Source organism: Ammospiza caudacuta, chromosome 5 (assembly GCF_027887145.1).
Source record: "Ammospiza caudacuta isolate bAmmCau1 chromosome 5, bAmmCau1.pri, whole genome shotgun sequence".
NCBI lineage: Eukaryota > Metazoa > Chordata > Aves > Passeriformes > Passerellidae > Ammospiza > Ammospiza caudacuta.
The window spans coordinates 63,219,985-63,239,098 of NC_080597.1; the positions used below are offsets into that span (position 1 = coordinate 63,219,985).

At 38.4% G+C, this 19,114-nt stretch overlaps 1 protein-coding gene across 1 annotated transcript; it reads left to right on the forward strand.

Moving 5' to 3' along the window:
• C5H12orf40 (chromosome 5 C12orf40 homolog) lies at nt 1–15,785 on the forward strand. The gene is made up of 13 exons (XM_058805956.1): nt 1–23; nt 1,895–1,934; nt 3,984–4,119; nt 5,557–5,689; nt 6,188–6,254; nt 6,802–7,005; nt 8,935–9,041; nt 11,550–12,073; nt 12,351–12,423; nt 13,086–13,146; nt 13,728–13,788; nt 14,510–14,592; nt 15,171–15,785. The coding sequence occupies exons 1-13, from the start codon at nt 1–3 to the stop codon at nt 15,783–15,785; spliced, it is 2,127 nt and encodes a 708-aa protein (XP_058661939.1).
• The last annotated feature ends 3,329 nt before the right edge of the window (nt 15,786–19,114 follow it).

Genomic DNA, 19,114 nt, shown 5'->3' on the forward strand with positions numbered 1-19,114 from the left:
ATGAACTGGGTGGGCGGCAGTCGGTAAGTGAAACTCTTCAAAGCCGACAGAAAGAGCTCCATGCTTTGTCAGTGTCCCTCACAGACTGGGCACCACCATGGTGTGTTTAACAACCCTGATGCCCCCTCACAAACCAGGCACTGCCATGTTCTGTGTGGCAGCCATGGGGTCCCCTCATGAACTGAGCACAGCCATGGTGTGTGCTTCAGGCCTCATTTCCCCTCACAAACTGAGCACAGCCATGGTGTGTGCTTCAGTCCTCATCTCCCCTCACAAACTGGGCATGGCCATGGTGTTTGTGACCAAACGAGTATCTCTTCACAGAACAGTAGTGCCCCAGTGTGTGTGTTTCAGGCCTGGCGTCCCCTCCCAGAGCAGCAGGCCGTGGTGTGTGACAGCCCCGGAGTCCCCTCCGGAGCCAGACTCTGGAAGGTGCAGGTGCCCTCCCACCCCAGGCAGGGAGTCATGTTTGGGCTCTTGTCTCTCCACAGACAGGGGCTGGGTGAGGCCTTTCTGACGCCCTCACAAAAAGCAGTGGTTACCATTTGGGGAAAAGGATGTACAGGTATTGAGAGTCACTGAAATAGTAAAGCATCACAAGCTGAGTTTAATGATAAAAAAAGAAAAAAGATAATGTTCTCTTTCTTTGGGTGCTGTGCCCTCTGCAGTCTACTAGAAATGTAAACCCCACAGATTTTGTCGGCCATTGGGAAGTAGCATTGCTGAACACAGCTGTGGAATCATCCAGACTCTATGCAGAATCAAACTAAAAGAACACCCTACCCATCTAAAAGTCTTCCCAGCAAACTGAGTTTTCTGAATGTTGCCTCTGTGAAGCAGGAGGAAGGGCGAGTTTCACTTGGAAAAAACCCCAAAACACCAACCTGACCTTTGTCCTAAATGCCTGCCTCCCATATCCTCTGTAAGAAAACCCAGTGTGTAGGAGTACTGCACACATTCAGCAAATGCAAATCAACCTGCTGTTTGCTGCTGCTGGTAGTATCTGTCAGGGTTCCTTGGGTGAATCTGGGGTTTACCTTTTAGGTGTCAGAAAAACTACAGGTCACTGCAGGGGTTTCCTGCCCACTGCAATGTTATATGCATATGTTTGGAAAGTTTGCTCTAGCTTTAAGCAAAAGGTAATTTCAAGCGAATACTCTATATTTCTAACCCTCACAAAAAGTCCTAATCTTAATGACCTAAGGACTGCAGCCATGCTCACTCTGCCCATGGAACAGTGACTCCAACTTCCAATTTTATGCATCAAGTTCTACAAGCATTTCACATAAGGCTGTGTTGGACAGGTGAGACAAGAAGTTGGAGGTATAACTGTCTCCTATATTGAACAAACAACAGCAACTTGTACTGTCAATCTGTTTTGCTTTCCTGTTTTACAAAAGGTCCCCAGTGTTCTGGAAAGTCCCAAAAGGTAAAAGCTCATATAGTGCTCCTTTTGTTTGCTAATATAGTTTTGTAGCTATATTGCAGCATGACAAAGAAAATTAGGAGGAAATAATATATTGACAAAGACTTCTTAAGTTTTAAAAAATTACAAATTGACGAAATGTGCATTACAAGTCAAATGATTAAAAGCTTTTTCTGTTTTCTTTTTTCATGTTAAATGTGTTTGATAACCTAATATCAAATGTGTTCCTATCCTTACTGGAGTAAACTGGGATCAGTCAAAATTACTTCAACAGAGATATGTTGACTTTACTACCTGAAGGTTTGATCATCATAACATAACATAACATAACATAACATAACATAGCATAACAAACATATAACATTAACATATTTGTGTCCTAAAACTCAGAACCACTAATGAGAAATTCAAGCCATGACTCAAGATTGCACTTTTGCAATTAAAATGACAATTATTTGCATTTTACAGAAGCAGAATCATATTAAAGCAAGAAAGGAGAAAACAAAAGGTAAACGGTTTCAGCCATATTGGATTTTATATTGTTATATAAAAGCTTTGGTGGGTTCACTTAGGTAAAACTTTCAAAGCATTTGGAGTGAGATTCAAAACAGTAGCTAAACAGTTAAATGTGTTTCCCTGACTTTGAGGGTAAAAGTCTTGTCCTAGATTTACTAAACTGAATTACAACAAGAAGAGAAGGTGTGAGTGAATGAATGAATTGGCCTTTGCCCAGTTTTGACTTTCCTGGATTACTTCTGTTACCATTTTGAGTTGGTATGTGAGAACACAAGGGATTGCTTGAAGCCTCAGGTGATAACAATGTGGTCAGCTGGCCCAACACACCCCTACACAGCCATCTTTCTGGGCCATGTAAATTTGTCCTTTTTCTGGCATTTGCAAAAGGAGGATGGTTTATTTGTATTTTGAATCTGAAAGTGAAATAAGGGAATCAAACTTATCCCTGGCATAGCAGGAGACATTTCAAACAGGAGAGAAAACAGCAAGAGAAAATTGCCATAACCATAATAAGTGGAGTCAGTTTCCTCCTCAGCAGCAGGGAAGAAAGAGGCAGTGTAGGAAGCTCCACCACTGAAGCTGATACCCCCAATACCCAGAGCAGGTGCACAGGCATACAGAGGTTGAGGAAAAGCAGGCTGACTGTATAGAGACAATTACTCAAATTCAAACATTTACATATGGGAATGTGGGACCAATCAGCACCTTGTCCCTACCACTTTCCCAGTTTCCTGGAGCCCTGTGAGCTCTCTGTTTTCTCAGGGATTACTGGTGTAAGCCACATAATTTATATTACAACTATGTAATTTGTTTCAGTGGGGAGGGAAAACAAGAAAATACAGGATTGTTTTTAGTAAATTACTAAATACAGTGGTAGTTTTCTAATTACTATTACATATTCATTAGTAAATTGGTAATTTGGAGGTGATAGGGAAAAAAAACATCTGGGACACTGAAGGGAAGTGGTTACATTTTGGGGGTGTGGGTCCTAAAGTCAAAAGAATTTTGAAGTGTTGATTTGTACACAGGATGATTTTACCTTACTGAAGATATTCATCTTAACTGAAGAACAGATATTTTCCATAGATAATATTATCCTGGGAAGCTAAAGATAATAATAAATAATACTAAAAATTAGTTAGCAACAAACATGTTAAGTATATTAGTTATATGTAACCTGCAATCATGACAGGAATTACATTTCAGAAGAAAAGCCAATGCTATTTTTTGTTTTGGCACAGCCTTCAGTTTTCAATATCCGTATTTTGTTTAGAAAAAAAATCTTACTGGCTTTATTTATTCATCTGCTGTAATTAATGAATTTAGGATGGTTATAATAGTCTCTGCAAAATGGAGATGTTTTTTTCCTATATTATTGTCTTATTGTCCTGATAAATTCAAAGTGTCAGTCATATCTCTTTTTATTCCTTGTAATAAAAATTCTTTCTGAATTCCTAATCCCAGAGACTTTTCTTTTTTATTTTTTCCTCCTCTTTTTTCTCTTTTTTTTTTGTTTTTTTTTTTTTTTTTTTTTTTTTTTTTTTTTTTTTTTGCCAGAAGACTATTTTCTTTGTCAGGAGAGAAATTTGGAGAACAATAAACTCTGTGTCATTATAGATGGCAAATCTGGTGTATGTAATCTTGCTGATTTATTTGCTTATCTTATATGCTTTCTGAAAAGATCCTTTAAATTTCTTTAGGACTTTGTCCTTGTCACATTTGGTATCTTTTATTTTAAGAAATATTTTTAGTGGTTGTACACAAAGTTTGAGAAATGAGCATTTAAGGACTAAATTTTTGACATCAAGATAACAATGATTTATTTTGAATATGACCAAATTATATTTACATTCTTTTTCAAGGCAATAAAAATAAATTAAGAGCAAACAGGGCATGAGAATTCAGAGATACTTAACCCTGTGCTTTTATATTAGGACTAGTTTGCTAAGGCTTGCTTGCTAATTTCAAAAGAATTACCTATACTGGTAATGCATGGTTGAAGCTTCTGTCAAAAAGTTATTCTCTCCTTTAAAAAATTAAGGAATACTTTGAAAGAAAGAAACTTAAGTCAAAAATGAAGCTCTTGGAAGTATCATCTCCTAAAAGTTCAGCAGTCAGTTTGGATCTTCTTAATCTATATGTTGTTAACCAGATATCAACCAAAAAAGAAAACACTGGTAAGTTTTGGGTATTCTGACACATCACAATTTGTTATTCTTAACTACTACTGCTGTTATTTTAGTTCTTGTTCTTCCATTAATAACTTAACCCTCAAGTAAATGTTGATTTATTTTTAAAGTAAAAACTTTTATGTTAATACAAAAATTATGACTGAATAAAAAGTCTGGGCATAAGAGGAATCAAACAACCCTGGCTCCTGCCTACTTCCCCTTTAAAGCCTTGTGCAGTGTCCTGGTTCCAGGCCAGGCCAGGGTGAATGTTTGCAGTAGCCAGGACAGGCATGGCCAGGACCCTGAGGTGATTCTACACCTCCTCACATCATGCAGGGGATGTGACTCTACACCTCACAGGGGAAGGAGTCCCATCCTTCAGTGGGCAGTGGGAAGTGAGTGGCCAGGGAATGTTGTGCTCCCTGTGGTGAGCACCTGCCTTTGAATCATCACTCTGTTATGAATACAATTTCTTGTTTCATTGCTGCTTCCAGTAAATTGTTCTTATCTCAAGCCCTGATCTTTACCTTTTGTGCTTCCAATTCTCCTCTCTGGCCTCTGCAGAGTGATGGGGAGAGGGAGAAGGAAAGGGAGAGGGAGATGGAAAGGAGGGAGAAGGGAGAGGGAGCAAGCAGCACATGGTTTGAAGTGTTTGTGTGGGAACACTAAATTGGAGAATACGTTTTCTAAACCACTACACACACTTATTACCTTCCCCATTCTAGTCATGAATTTTACCCCAGATTCATTTATTTTCCTCTTTGCTGTTGAGTGGGTCCATTTCCCATCCATTTCCTTTTTCATAACTTTGGAGGCATTTGGAATAGTCATGTCAGTTGTACCCAGACTATCTTTCATAAAATCCATTATTAAACTTCTTGAGAAACATCACTAAAACTTGAGTCCTAGCTCTTTAAATGTAGATGTGGTACTTAAGGGTATGGTTTAATGGTGGACTTGGCAGTGCTGATTTAATGGCTGAATTCGATGATCTTAAAGGTCTTCTTCAACCGAAATGATTTTGTGATTCTATGATTCTTGTCATCTGTGACATATCCATAAACCAGATTATGGGATATATTTTGTCCTATGCTCAGAAGAGTAGAAGGCGACTGAGGAAGGCAACAGAGTCTGTACACACACAGTGGCTGACTCAATAATTTTATATTATTGTGCCATTTAGAATAGAGTTTTTGTATTGAAGAAAGAATAAATATTAATAAGAACAAATATTAAATAAGAATAAAATTTATTTGTATTAAAGAAAAGAAAGAATTGTATTAAAGAATAGAGTTTTTATATTTTGTATTAAAGAAAGAAGCAAATATGGCTTTAAATGGATTAAGAATTATAAAACAACAGCTTTTGTACTCTAATGAAAATTCAGGAACCTCTGAACTTTCTCCAAGCCCAGCACTGACATAACAAATACATTCATTGCAGAGAACTTGAGGAAGCCAGTCCACATTGATATCACTGAAGATGAAAAAAAACCCATCAGGAGACATAACTTAGAGCTTCCCACATCACCCCCACGTACACAACATAAGTCAAACTTAGATGATCTCCAGAGCAGGTACTTGTATAAAATAGGCAATAATTATGCAATAGTGAGGTTCTGGAAGAGGTATTTCATTATAGTCTTAACATTTGGGGTATTAAGAAAACATAAACATGCCATTATAAACAGGGAAGTTTCACAACCAGTCCTGTCATTCCAGTGGTACTCTTACTATGAGAGAGTAATTAATAAATTCTGAATAAAAAACTGCACATGAAGCTGAGAGATTTTTTTAAAAAATGCTTAAGTGTCTGCACTCATGTCAGGTACTTATACTAAGTTTATCTCAAAGCAGGTTATTCAGGCAGCATTATGCACTTACACTGTTTCCCATCCAGCTTTGGACCCCCTAAAGTGACCAACTCACAGACAGGCTGCTCACAACTGCCTAACAATCAGGCTGTTTTAAGATGTGTGGAAAAATATTTCTAAGTTATTCTGAAATTAATGCTCAGAATATTTTAAATTGTTTTGATCTCGTATTTCATAGGCTGTTTTTATTCATTTTGCAAGGTTACAAAAGCAAGTTTTGGAAAGCAGAAGACAACATCTCTCAGAAAAAGTAAAACACCAGCATAAGGTAAGTTTATTATTCTTATGATATAAGACTAAAAATGTGCAGTAATTACTGTATTTTTTTACAGTAATTACAGTAATTACTGTATTTTTAAGTGGTTTAAGTAATTACTGTATTTTAAGTGATTTCAAAGAGTGGACAAATCTCATGGATACTGAAACACATGAACTCTTCTTTCTCTTCAAGACTATATGGATAAATTATTTTCATGCTGCTTATATATTTCTTGAAAAAAAAGCTAAAAATGTATTTATATCCATCTTTCCTCAGGATAGCATTTGTGTGCATCCTTCAGATTAAGTAGTTACTTACATGTTTCCCTGAAATAAGCCCTTATTGCTTTAAGTTTTTAGTGAAAATTCAGTATATAGAAATTCTATATTCTATATCAGAATTCTAATTTTGTATCAGAATATAGAAAATTTTCTCTTCTTGGTGGTTTATGTGCAGAACTGTAAAAGATGCAGAATAGCTTGATTACTTTGAACTTTATGCTTAAGTCAAAACAGTTTTAGCTAAATAAAATATGTCTTTGTTATGTTTTGTCTAGCTCATTCCACAAGTAATGGAATTAGGCTATGTTGATTCTAGTATGGAAAATGAAGACAACTTGGCAAGAGTTTTTAGTGCTTGTCCATTGCCCTCCTCTGGTTTTCAGTTCTCTAACTGTACACAGCTTTCAGAAGAAAATTTCAACACAAAACGAATGGGCAATGTTTGGGAACAGATCTATGAAAAAAAGCTGCAAAACCAGGTTTGGTTAATGTTTTACTTCCCTGGAATTACTTTAAATCACCTTTCATTTATTTGGTGTGTAAAACTAGTGTAACCGTAATGGTAATTTTGATTGATCAACATTTTTTGTAGGCTGGTGGCACTGAATGTTCTGTACATACAAATATATTTATTTTAATGCTCTGAAATAAGCTCAACTTGAGCTTTTGTTCACTGAACTCTCAGTGTTGCTGAAATCTGCAGAGAGAGAATTAGTCACATACTGGTGGCTTTCTTTAGCTTCTGGCTTGTAAATTTGGTTAAAGAAATCTGAAATATATATAAAAACAGCTAGAAATACAGCTTTCCTAAACATACAGTTAGTGTAACTGGGTGTTGCATGATCCCAGGTGATCCCATGACCTAATTTTTTGTCTTTTAATGTCTCAGTGATTAACATAGTTCTTACAGTATTTTCAGTGCTCTGCTGTTTAACTCTTTACTTTTAAGTAACAGTTGAAAGTTATTTGTTCTGCTGCATATTACTGTTTTTTCTTTTTGTTAACTTTGTGATTCTTAAAAGAATCATCCTTAAAAAAGTGATAGCAAATATAATATGCTTTATTTTTAGCAAATATATTAGTCATTGGAAACAATAAAAAAAATTATGTGTTTCACCAATGGTATTCTGAAGTTTTGAGGTAAGTGAGGAAGAAATGCTTGAGGGGTTTCAGAAAGGGAGATGATGGTTTGTTCAGGGAATGAGTAGGCCAAAACTCACGGGAAGCTGACCTGAAGAACAAAGAAGCCTGAGAAATATGTTTTCAAAACACAGCTATGCTGTGTCCACTGCTATGTGCAAGAGAATTATTTGATTCTGGAGGCCAGTTTGGCAGAATCAGCGAACCCCTGACTGAGGTCAGATGCAAAGAGGGATGGGCAAGGCAGGAAGAAGACAGAAGCATCCCCTCAGCTGGGAGGGGTGGCATTAGCATGGCCAGAGCTGAGAATCACAATGGGTGAGAAGAACAGCAAGGAGGACTTCTGCAGGTATGTTATCAAAGAAAGGAAAGCAAGGAAAATGCTGTCCTCTGCTAAATAGAGTTGAGACCTAGTGAAAGGTTACATGGAAAAGCCTGAGGTACTCAAAGACTACTTTGCTTCATATTTTTCAGACAGAATCTTCTCTCTGGCTCATCTTAAAATGCAGTCAGGATTTGAGGGGAGTTTAATGAACCAGTAGGGAAGGAACAAGTCAGAGAATCCATTGTAACTTGGACATAAAGAAATGTATGAGACTGGACAGAGTCCAACCTAGTATATTCAGGGTGTTGGATGACATCACTGCAAGGCAGATATTTATCACCCCTGTAAGGCTGTGGTGAGCAGAGAAGCTTTCCAGTGAGAAGAAATACACAAATGTTATGTCCATCTGCAAAAATGTAGGCATGATCTGGGGAAGCATCATCTCACCTCTGTCCCTGGAAGGATTAAGGAGCTAAGCTCCCAGAGGCAATTCCAAGGTACATGAGGAAGAAGAAGATGTCTGCAAACAGCCATCAGATTTTGCAAGGTCATACTGTAGCTGGTGGACCCAATTGCTTTCTGTGATGGAATTAGTGTCTCTGGGAATTAGAGAGAAGAGCAGGCATTATTTACCTTGCCTTTAGGAAGGCTTTTGATGAAGTTTCCCTGGGGATTCTGGTAGCCAAAATGGGTGGCTATGAACCAGATGAATGGACAATAGGATGAGAAAAAACTGTCTGTTACTGTCATGCTCAAAGTAGTTATCTGTTGGCCAAAGTTTGTTTGGCAACAGTTGGGCTGTAAGGAGGTTTGGGCTTCTGCTGTAAAGATGTAAAGAAATAAAAATAGTGGGAAAATATGAGTATTGTTTACAAACCCAAGTTGAAAGTTTTAAAGACAATTATGTATATTCACAGTTTGACAGCTTCTGCTGTTTTCTCAGCCAGGTAACAGCTTTGATCAAGACCCTTGGAATACAAACCCTCCAAGCCAGTGTATTTTCAGGAAGTCTGATACAGTGCCTCAGGAGCTGTTCAAGCCATTTGATAGGTAGGCAGTGATTTTACATTAATGAGGAAAATAATGGTCAAGTTTAATTAAGAAAAATACTGAAATAATCAAAACCTTATTGCTACTTGTTTTTTTCACTGACTGTTTTTCAAACAAAAATTGAAATCAAATGGAAATACTAAACAAAACTATTTTAATAAAAATCTGAAGCTATTTAAATAAAGCTATTTAAACAAAATCTGAATTTTTGGGTGGAACCATGATCTATTTTTTGCAATGTCACAGACATGATAGTGTTGCTGAATTCACCTTGAATGATAGCAGAGATTTACTAAGAGGCCACGAGGAGGGGGAAGTTGCCCCAGGTGTTATTAGTTCTGGGCAGTGTTGCAAGTGCTTTTCTGATAATCTTGATGCAATAGCAATTGAGCATCTGCACCTGCATTATTTATGCTAGGGGTTCCAGGAACACCCATTTTCTGTCCTTCTCTTTCATATGTGATCCTACTATAGCTTTCTTTTTTCCCTATAATTGATTCAATAATACTTGTATGAGAATATACACTTTGTTTTTAAAAGAATGGATAGAAATTGAGAATATATTTCTTTTTGTATGTGCTGATTAAAAATCTTTCAAATCACAGATGATTTAGGGCCAGACTCATTTGTACTGAACATTTTATTTAATTTTCTTTCCAGCAGCTTTCCCTTGGACCTAGAGGTCTTACATAGCTAATCTTACTTTATTCCTTCTATTCCATCAGTCTGCCCTTTGGTTGAAAGTTCCTGTCCATCCCTAGCTTAGGCTGGATAGAGACATTAAAAGGCCATACAGTATTTTGCTGTTCCTGAAGGGCCTGCAGGCTTTTTGCTTGGGGAGTCAAGTGACCCATAAAATCACTGGCCAAATAATAACTAAACACATCAGTCCCTTTAACTTCCACTCTTCTTGTGGCTTCTCCTGGCTTTCTCCAGCAAAACCTAAAATGAGCATAGAATTCATCTTGCTGCTCATTTGAGTGAATTCTCAATTTATATATTTACACTGAGCCCTGTATAACCTTATCTCACCTACATCTCTCCTTTCTCCGCCAGCCATCAGGCCTGCACTCATCTGCTTATGTCATCCCCTCATCTTCTACCTATTCATGAGTCACTAACACCATTTCCTTTCAACTGCTCTTCAGATCCATTTCTTTGTATTGTTTTCATCCATTGTAGCCATAAATTCTTATACCTCAAGAGATCACAAAAATTTTTCTGTGAAGGGAGTTTCTTTCACTGTATGTGAAAAGTAGGGTGTCAATTTATACAGTTGTTTAATGTAACATGCTGATGATGTAATCAATGTCCATAATTCTGAGACCTGTGGCACTTCAAGGTTATTAAATATTAATTAAAAGTTTTAGTGTCATATTTCCTCATCTACTCTTAAATTTTATTTTGCATAACAAAATATTCAGCTGGAGTTGAGAAAGGCTCTCTGAATTGCTTCACAAAATGGTTTTACCTTCCTCATGTAGATCTATCCAAGTATCTTCTGAAAGAAACTCTTGTGTGTTTAGTCTTCTATAACTGTCCTGGTGAGGTTTCTGTAACTAGAGAAAACTAGTTTCTCATTTAAATTCCATAGATCTTTATCCCATTCCAAGTATTTGCTGATCAAAACACCACAAGCATTTTCTCCAGTAAGAGTTTTCTGTACTACCTTTCAGTTTCAAGTTCTATTGTCAGCCTTCCTTAGAATGTTTTAAAGAAAGGGTTTTGTTTTTTTGTTTTTGAATGGCCTTTTTTTGCCAGATCTCTGTCCTTCAGAAGAATCTCAACTTTTAGCTCAGAGTTTCTGAAAGGTCAGTCAGCAGATCCAGCCTGGAAAAAAACCCAGTGAAAATGTTAGATTAAGAGCCAAGTAAGTGAAAGCAGGATGGCTTTCATGTCCATGATGCTCACATGATAAAATCTTCAAAACCACTACTTTCAGAAGTGGGATAGGGAAGTAGAGGCATAACAAAATGTCTGACTGGCCTCCTGACTGTGAAATAGAAAAATTCTGTGCTGAATCAGGATTACTGATTTCAAGTACAAATGAAAGTCACTTGTTATGGGCTTTCAATATGGAAGAGAAATACAGTCTTAAGCAAACTACTTTTATGAATGGAAGAAACTCGTTTCCTCTTTTTCTTTTTCTCCCTGATGTGGCCACCTTTGGTCAGCTGGTGGAGCAGCAGTGACATGCTGTGGCTGATTTTATAAATCACAATTCTCTGTCCAGGAGGATGTGCTCCATGGCTTTGTTTATTTGGAGACATTAAGAAATAGAACCCCTTTTAAATCAATCTTACCATAAAGTAGATATAAAACATAATAAAATACACACTTTTTCAGTTGAAATACTGTATATTTAGGACAAAACCAAGTGTAATGAGCAGTGAAGTTTTTGATATTTTTATCATAAAGTGTTGTGTTAACAGTATTTTGCTTGTTTGTGTACTCAGCAAAATGGTTTTTTCTCTTCTACCCCTGTTATACCTCATTGCCTATCCCCAGGCAAGACTACATGAATTCTGCCAGGAAAAATCCAGTGATAATAGCCAGTAATGAATCAGAAAACTATGAAGGAATAAAAGAACCAATATTTGATGTTGTGAAAGAAACTGCAGGATTGAAAGATGGAAGGGGTTGTTCCTTTCTGGCACTATTTGAAGAAGAGAGCCAACCAATCCATAATAATCCTTCCACCAAGCATTTTAATCCTTTTTCTAACCAAAGCAATAATGACATTTTTTTCACTGTTCCTGATGTTCGAAATCAAATTACCAACAGAAATTATTCTTGCGACACTAGAAGGGTTTATCCTGCAATCAATGCAAAAGAAGATTCTGTAGACAGACACCTTGAAGGCATTTTCACAGCTCCAGAACAGGTTTTCCTTAAAAGTAATAATGTGTCAAGTACAAGCTACAAGGAAACAAGTGCACTTCATAAAACACACCGGCAGAACTGTCATGAGGGACAGCACTACTTCATGCCCTGTGAACAGAGAGAAAGAAGAGCAAACCTTGAAAAAATTGGTGCGTGTCATATTTTAAGGACATGTATTCTGGGTTTTATTCTCCTTTTAAAGATATATGTTCTTATAACCAGAGATGTATCTGCCCCAACTGAAAACATCATGAATCTTCAGAATGCAGTCATGTAATTTTAAAACCCACCATTTAAATTATTTTAAAAACCTGACAGAAACTTTTATTGTATTTATTCTATTGCAAATAGAATAAAACATTTAAATTGTATTTTTTCTATTGCATTTCAAAATCAAAGTTTACTTTTTTTTTTTTTTACTTTTAGAGACATTAGCTTATTACCGTGATCAGCAGAATATCTTAAAGGAGAATGTGCAGAATTATTCAAGAAAAAAAAGGTGAGTGTCATGGAAATTACCAATCTATTAGCCAGTGATAACTGCAGAGACTTTGCTGAATTGGAGAAATCCTGCTAAGAGCACAAGAAGGCAAAATTCCAAACAGTATTACTGAGGACTCAGATTTTCTTAGTGAAAATAGCACTGTACAATGTGAATAAATCAATGCACGGGAAGCCCATTATGCCTCTGTGTATCTGGCCATAATAAACAGACAGAAATACTGCTTCAGTATGGGCAGTTTGGAGATCCTGAAGTTAAGCTGTTGATCTGTCTTGTCTTTTAAAACACTCTGTCTCATTCCACTGGCTACAGAGCAAGTGTCTCCTCTGGGCTGTGTGAGTGCTCTGTGTTTTACTAAAGACTCGTTTTTCAGAGACTGATACATAGTACCTTCCATTTTACAAAACAGCACTATCTTCTGTTATTGCTTCAATTCCCTTTTGCATTTCAACAGAAATGAAGTTTATGAAAAACATATTCTTAGTGTTAAATCTCAGGTTCAGAGATAAGTCCAGTGATCTCAGTAGTGGGAAGCATTTAATGCTTACTGAAGACAAAGTAAAAATTGAAAAGTCACCAGTAAGGAATTTAACTCAGAAAGAAAATAAAAATACTGGGGAAAAATCACTTATCAGAGAACTTGTGTTTGCCTTCCTTAGTGACGACAAGTCTGTGAAGGAAACAGCCCGGAACCAGAACCATGTCTTTGTATTTGAAGAGGTAACTTTTAAAAAGATGTCTTTTTTTTGTCAAACCCACTGTTTACATGGTTCATTTGAGGTGGAGAAGGATTGTCCACAACAGTTAGAAACTGAATGTAGCTTCACTGAATTAACTACCATAGAAGCTTCTTTTCCATCGTGGTTTATAGAAGGAATTCAGAAAGAACTGCTGCTAGTGACGTGGTTCAGATAGGCAGGTCCACAGTTCACATGGTTTCATCTACACTTTAGCTGATGCCTGAAAGACACTGGGTAAGTTACCCATCAACACTTAGGGTCAGGTTCTGGAGGCAATGCCCAGACATTATATGCAGGATGCTTCAGTATTATAAAGGAGCTTTGTGCCAGCATACATATAAAAAGTGTTTCAGATGTCTTGCCTGTGGAAGCCACATATGGTACTACTCAGGAGTAAAAATACCTCTTAAAATAATTTGTGGTACAGTGCAGTGATTCCCTTAGGTAATACAGAAACTGAATGTTCCTCTCTTAACCTGAGATGCTGATCCAGCTGAAGACTCACTATTAATACCTTTTATTTTTTACTTACTTACTTACTTTACTTACTATTTTTAACAGTTCACAACAGCACAAGAGAAAGGGTGTAAGTTTGGACTGAGTTCATACCTTCAAGAGATGGGTTAGTACCATTTATACATTATCACTTAAAATGTTTTCTTTACATGTGGAACTGAAAAAGTTACTTTTAAAGCCAGGGAGAATGATCTTTTTAGGATGTTAACTTTGATAAGGTGTATTTCTGATTCACAGCACTGTAAAAAGACAACTAGCATTACCAGGTAACTAAGAATTAACTGTGCTTGCTTTTCCTTGAAGAGTTATTCTCTTCCACTAGACTATATGCTGTCACTCCACGTGTGGACAGAGGGAGGGGAGGAGGAGAGGCAATTCTACATCCTTCCTGCTCCCTCAGTAGCTGTAGGGTTGTGTGCTGGCTGCATTTCAGAGAAGAGGATCTCTCAAGGGCCTCCAAGGGAGAAGTATGTAACTTGTATGGCAGCCAGTGTGCACATGGAGTCTGCTGTGCTCTCATGCAGGCTCTGCTCTCCAGAGTCCCTCCTCCTTTTTGGGTAGCCCAGTTCTGCTGCTGATTAACAGCTGAGGCTTTGGGGACCCCATCCCACAACCTCTGTTAAGATGTGTTCACCTGAGAAGAGAAGAGAGGAACTGGCTATTGCTGAGAACTAGATTGACCTTGCTAACATTTTGCTCTTTAAACAGTTTCTTAAATCTGCATCAGAAATAGTAATGTTTAATTCTACATGCTGTACTTGAGAGCTGGATCTTTGGGGATTGTTCCTTGAGTAACCTTTTCTTTCTTTTTCATCTAATTTTTCAAGATGTGGACTCACCACTCAGCAGCCAGTCTTACAGTTACTCTCCAAGGCAGACTGAGAGCTATTTGAGCTCTAGTCCTGACACAGTGAGTAAATCCTTGTGGGCTGGCAGGGCTTTATTTGAATCATATCTCTATGCCCAAGTGCACCTAAGGGTGGATGTAGCTGGAATCTAGTTTTATTTTGTACAAGGTAACTTCATGTGTGATGAGGACAAGAAATTATGAGCTGTAAATTTTCCTAAGTAGTTTGACAGACATGTGGTCTGTTCTCTTGATAATGGCTGGCCTTGTGGAATTACATAGCATGACTGTGGGAAGATGCTAAGCAATGTTCTATGCTCTTCCTCTATGTATAGCTGCCTTACATTACATGCCTGTAAAGCAGAATGATTTGATGCCCTGTGTTTTCAGTCATTCTTGAACACAAAAATGCCATTGTGTGAGATTATAAATTGCATGTGAGAGTGAAGGTCTGCATTGGCCACCTTATATTCACCAAGGGCCATCCTTGGAGAAGGAACAAAAAAAAACCCCACAAACAACCAAAAGCAGACAGTTCTGCCCTTTCTGTTTATTTCACTTAGCTATTAGCAAGTCATTGCTTTTGTCCTTAGTTACTGAACTATTTGAGCAGTTACAACTGTACAATTCTGTTCAAGCAGTCTGAAGAGGAAGACACAGGCAAAAAGAAGAATTATCTGAATGAACAGTCCTTGAAGGCACGCGGTGCCAACCTGTTCTCAGCCTCAGTGAGCAGAGAGGCCCCCAAGAGCTCTCACACCCAAAGTGTGGGTATGAAGCCCAGCAGCACTTTGGCTAGAAAAGAAGCAAACAATCTTCAGGAGAAAGACTCTAATTTTTGTGCCATAGAGGAGGAAAACAAAACCCACGCAGCTCTGTCTCAGGGCCCATCCCAGCACGCCCTTAGGAGGGAGCATGTCGGTAGCAGCACCAGGTGCGATATGTGGTCGCAGACCGAGGGCTCCGTGACCGTAGAGAAGGTGGATGTGGGCACCCAGTGCGGCACGCTGAGGGTGTGCAGCTGTGGGGGATCGCTCCCCGCTGCCCGCAGCCCGGGCACGGGCCCCGCTCCCGGCACTGCCCGCACGGCCGGAGAGCAGCAATGGGCGGCGCGGGAGGGGCGGCAGCCCGCGGGCAGCGGCAGCGCCGGGACAGGCGCCTTCTCTGCCGAGAGCGAGTACCTGAGTCTGGCTGGCAGCAGGACTCTAGAGGTGCTGGACTACATTGATAAAATGAAGGAGAGAGAGAAGCAGTGATCACCTGGAATGGCACGTTAGGAACACAGTAGTTTTGTCCTGTTCTCAGTGTATTTCATTCAGTTGGCATTTTCTGATTTTTCTAGCATGGTTAGGCAAAAGATACTTATACTGTTTGTTTGCTTTAACTATCAATAATTATGGGTTTCTGTCTACCTACTGCTATCTCAAAGTATGAGTTTCTATAAATATCCAACTATTAACAAAGTATTTTACAATAACCTAGTAAATAAAAACATTGGGAATTATATTGTTTTCCCCACCATATATCTGTAGGATTCTGTAGTTTAGAATTGATTGACTATGTTTCTTTTAAGGTAATAGGAAGATGTTGTTCTACTTCAAAAAATATTTAGTGTGGTTCTGAGTTCAGAGCCATTGTCTGATTCTCACCCATTTTAACAGAAAAAATTGCCTTTGTCATGTGTTCATACTAAACACAAAAATTGGAAACAGAAAATGTACATCTGCACACATAGAATAGAATGTAATTTTAAAAGAGCTAATTTATTAATTTTTTTTTAATGCTCAACTTTCTTTCCACAGCAGATCCAGTCATTCATTTTCTGGCTGTTAATCTAAAAAAATCTGTCATGTGTTTCTGTATTCTGTCTGCAAACTGAAAATCTGAACTACTTGCATTGTCACTTCAGTATTTGTGTGAAGCTACAAATCACAGCAAATAAAATTTCTGATAATGCTGTTTCTAGGTTATATTCTTGCCTTCTAAAAAGCTCCTGGTAAAGGTGTCAGGGAGACTCGTTGTTACTAACATCAACTTACAGATCCATACACCTTCACTTCTGCATAGATATCTCTATATCTTAACTCTGTGTATGTGTGTGTACATATATATACATTGTGTACATATATATACATATGCCTATGTGTATATATAGAAATGCCTGTGCTGGCTTGGCCAGCTGGCTGCATGCAGGGCTCCTCTTCTTCACAAACTGGGCTTGGGCAAAAGTTATGCTGGAGACTTCCTTAAACAACAGGAGATTTGCCTCTATAAGATTAATATGTTGTGCTTTCCCCTTGGAGTCTGCTGTTAAAAGATTCCCTGCCCTTATTCCCAGCAGGTCAGGGGTTTTTCTATGCTTTGTAGAACGGGTGAGTGTCACTCAGCCTGGATGAGACTCGTCACATTCCTTTGTCTCTGTTCTCATCATCAAACAAGTGGCTGGTTGGTTTTGCTGCTGCTTTTTTTTTTTTTTGAAGCTAAGTCTCATTTTTAAAAGAAGGTCTACATTGCTCAACAATTTGCAGGTTTATGGCTGTGCTGTTTTTTAAAATAGCAGCTCAGAAATTTCAGTGGACTGTTCTGTTCTTGGAAGAAAATAGCACTGTCTTTTATATGTCTAAATTGCATACATAGGAAGTGGTTTGCACAGCCAGACTTCTAAACCATGTAACTATCACTTAGCCAATTCACTGCCCACTTCCTAAGGCTCGACACAAGCAGATTTTCTTTTCTAGGTTGCCCAATTTGTTGTCAAAGCAAACTCCCTAGTAATTTTTTTTAAGCTGCAATATTCATCTTCTTCACAGGAGATATAATTTATTTGAATAACAGCTATGATTTTCTAAAAGCTCAGCTGTTAGCCATGGTTTCTAAAGCATAGATTTTCACTCAGTGTGACAAAGTCAATTCAGATTGTGCCACCAGCAGTGGCCCATGCTGGTTTGAATGCTGCTTTCCCAAAGTCCCTCACACCTGGTACATAGCTGCCAGTCCTTCCAGTGGTGTGTGTCCAGCTTCCCAGCCTCCCCCACAGCTGATGTGTCCCCAGGGCACTTGGCCTGCCAGCCTGCAGTACACTGTGGCACAAAATAGCTAAAAGCTCCAACACTGTATGCGTTAGAGGGGTTTTATTACCGCAGCAGATGCAAAATTGGCCAAAGAGTTCTTTGGTGTCTGGGTTAGAGAGGTGCTGGTGACCCAGACAGAGATGAACTGCCATTAACTTGCAGTGGAAGTTCTGCTCCTGGTTCCTCTCTGATGGTGGCATTGTTTGCTGGCACTTTTAAACTGTGGTTAGTTTTACACTGAAGTGAGCTACCCACGTTCAGGCAGATACTCCAGATCTGCAGAGCTGGCCCCTGAGCCAACATATTCCCAGTCTGTGCCTATGAACCTAAGGGACAAAGAATGCAGGTTGGAACTTAGGTGGGAAAAGAGGAACAGTTGTACCATATGGATATATGTGTGTGGGGTTTCAAATCCTCTTTATTAAGTTATTGCTCATATTTATCATCATTAAAAGCCTCTCAGTGGGTATCAATTATTTTCACTCCAGCCACTGATATAGAAAATTTCACAATCTGTCCAGTCCCAGCCAGGTTTCAGTCTGGACTGCACTGAAATTCCATTGCTCAGTGCCAGAAACTCAGCCTCTGACTGACTGTACACAAGAGCTGCATGTATGTCTCTAATGCAATAATTCACCACTTGGGATATCAATCACTGAAGATAATCATGTTTCAAAGCCTTTGGATGAGAGTATATAAATTCAAATTACGTTCCCATTTTTACCTGTAATTGCAAAGCAATCAGAAGAAAAAAAACTATCTTTGTAGTGGTTTGTGTGCTGGCAATGATAACAAATAAGGCTGCATGCTCTTTATAGCCACTAGAGAAGTATTTTAAAGCAGTTGCATTACTATTAATCCACTTAAAGAGACTTGTGCTTTCTCCTTAGCTCAGCACCAGTCTGCCCCTCTGTTTTGGTACTTTCTTTCCCTTGATTTTTTTGTGACTTCAGGGAAGAGCTGAGTTTGGTTTGATAGCAAGTAGTAACCTCAAACTGTGCTTTCTTCAGCTGATAATTCAGCAGCAGTAATGACTGTCATGTCACTAAATGTAATGATTGTCATGTCACTAAATGTAATGATTGTCATCTCTCTAAATGCACTCAGGCACCACCAGCTTTCTCTGAGGCAATAGCTTAGGCAGAGACACTCCTTTTTCATCCATGCCATTCTTCCAGGCAGCATGCTGAGCCTCCAGGGAAGCCATGGAAATACACATGTGTTTAACTGTTTGGGAAGCATCAATTTTAAGTAGAATTTTGTTGAGGAAAAGGACAGAAGGGTACCTGTAATTAAGCAAAAAACCAGGAGTTTATTGGTGGCAGTCAAATACTTCTAAACACAGATTGAAAGGCTGTCACTGAAAATACTACTGTAAGCTTCAGTCAGAATCAGTTTTAATATACAGCTCATAACTTATTTCCCTCCAAAATCAGCTCTAATTACAGTAACCTGCAAGGTAAGATTTTCTGGGCAAGCACCAAGAGAAGTTTGGTCATTAATGGACCAGTTTG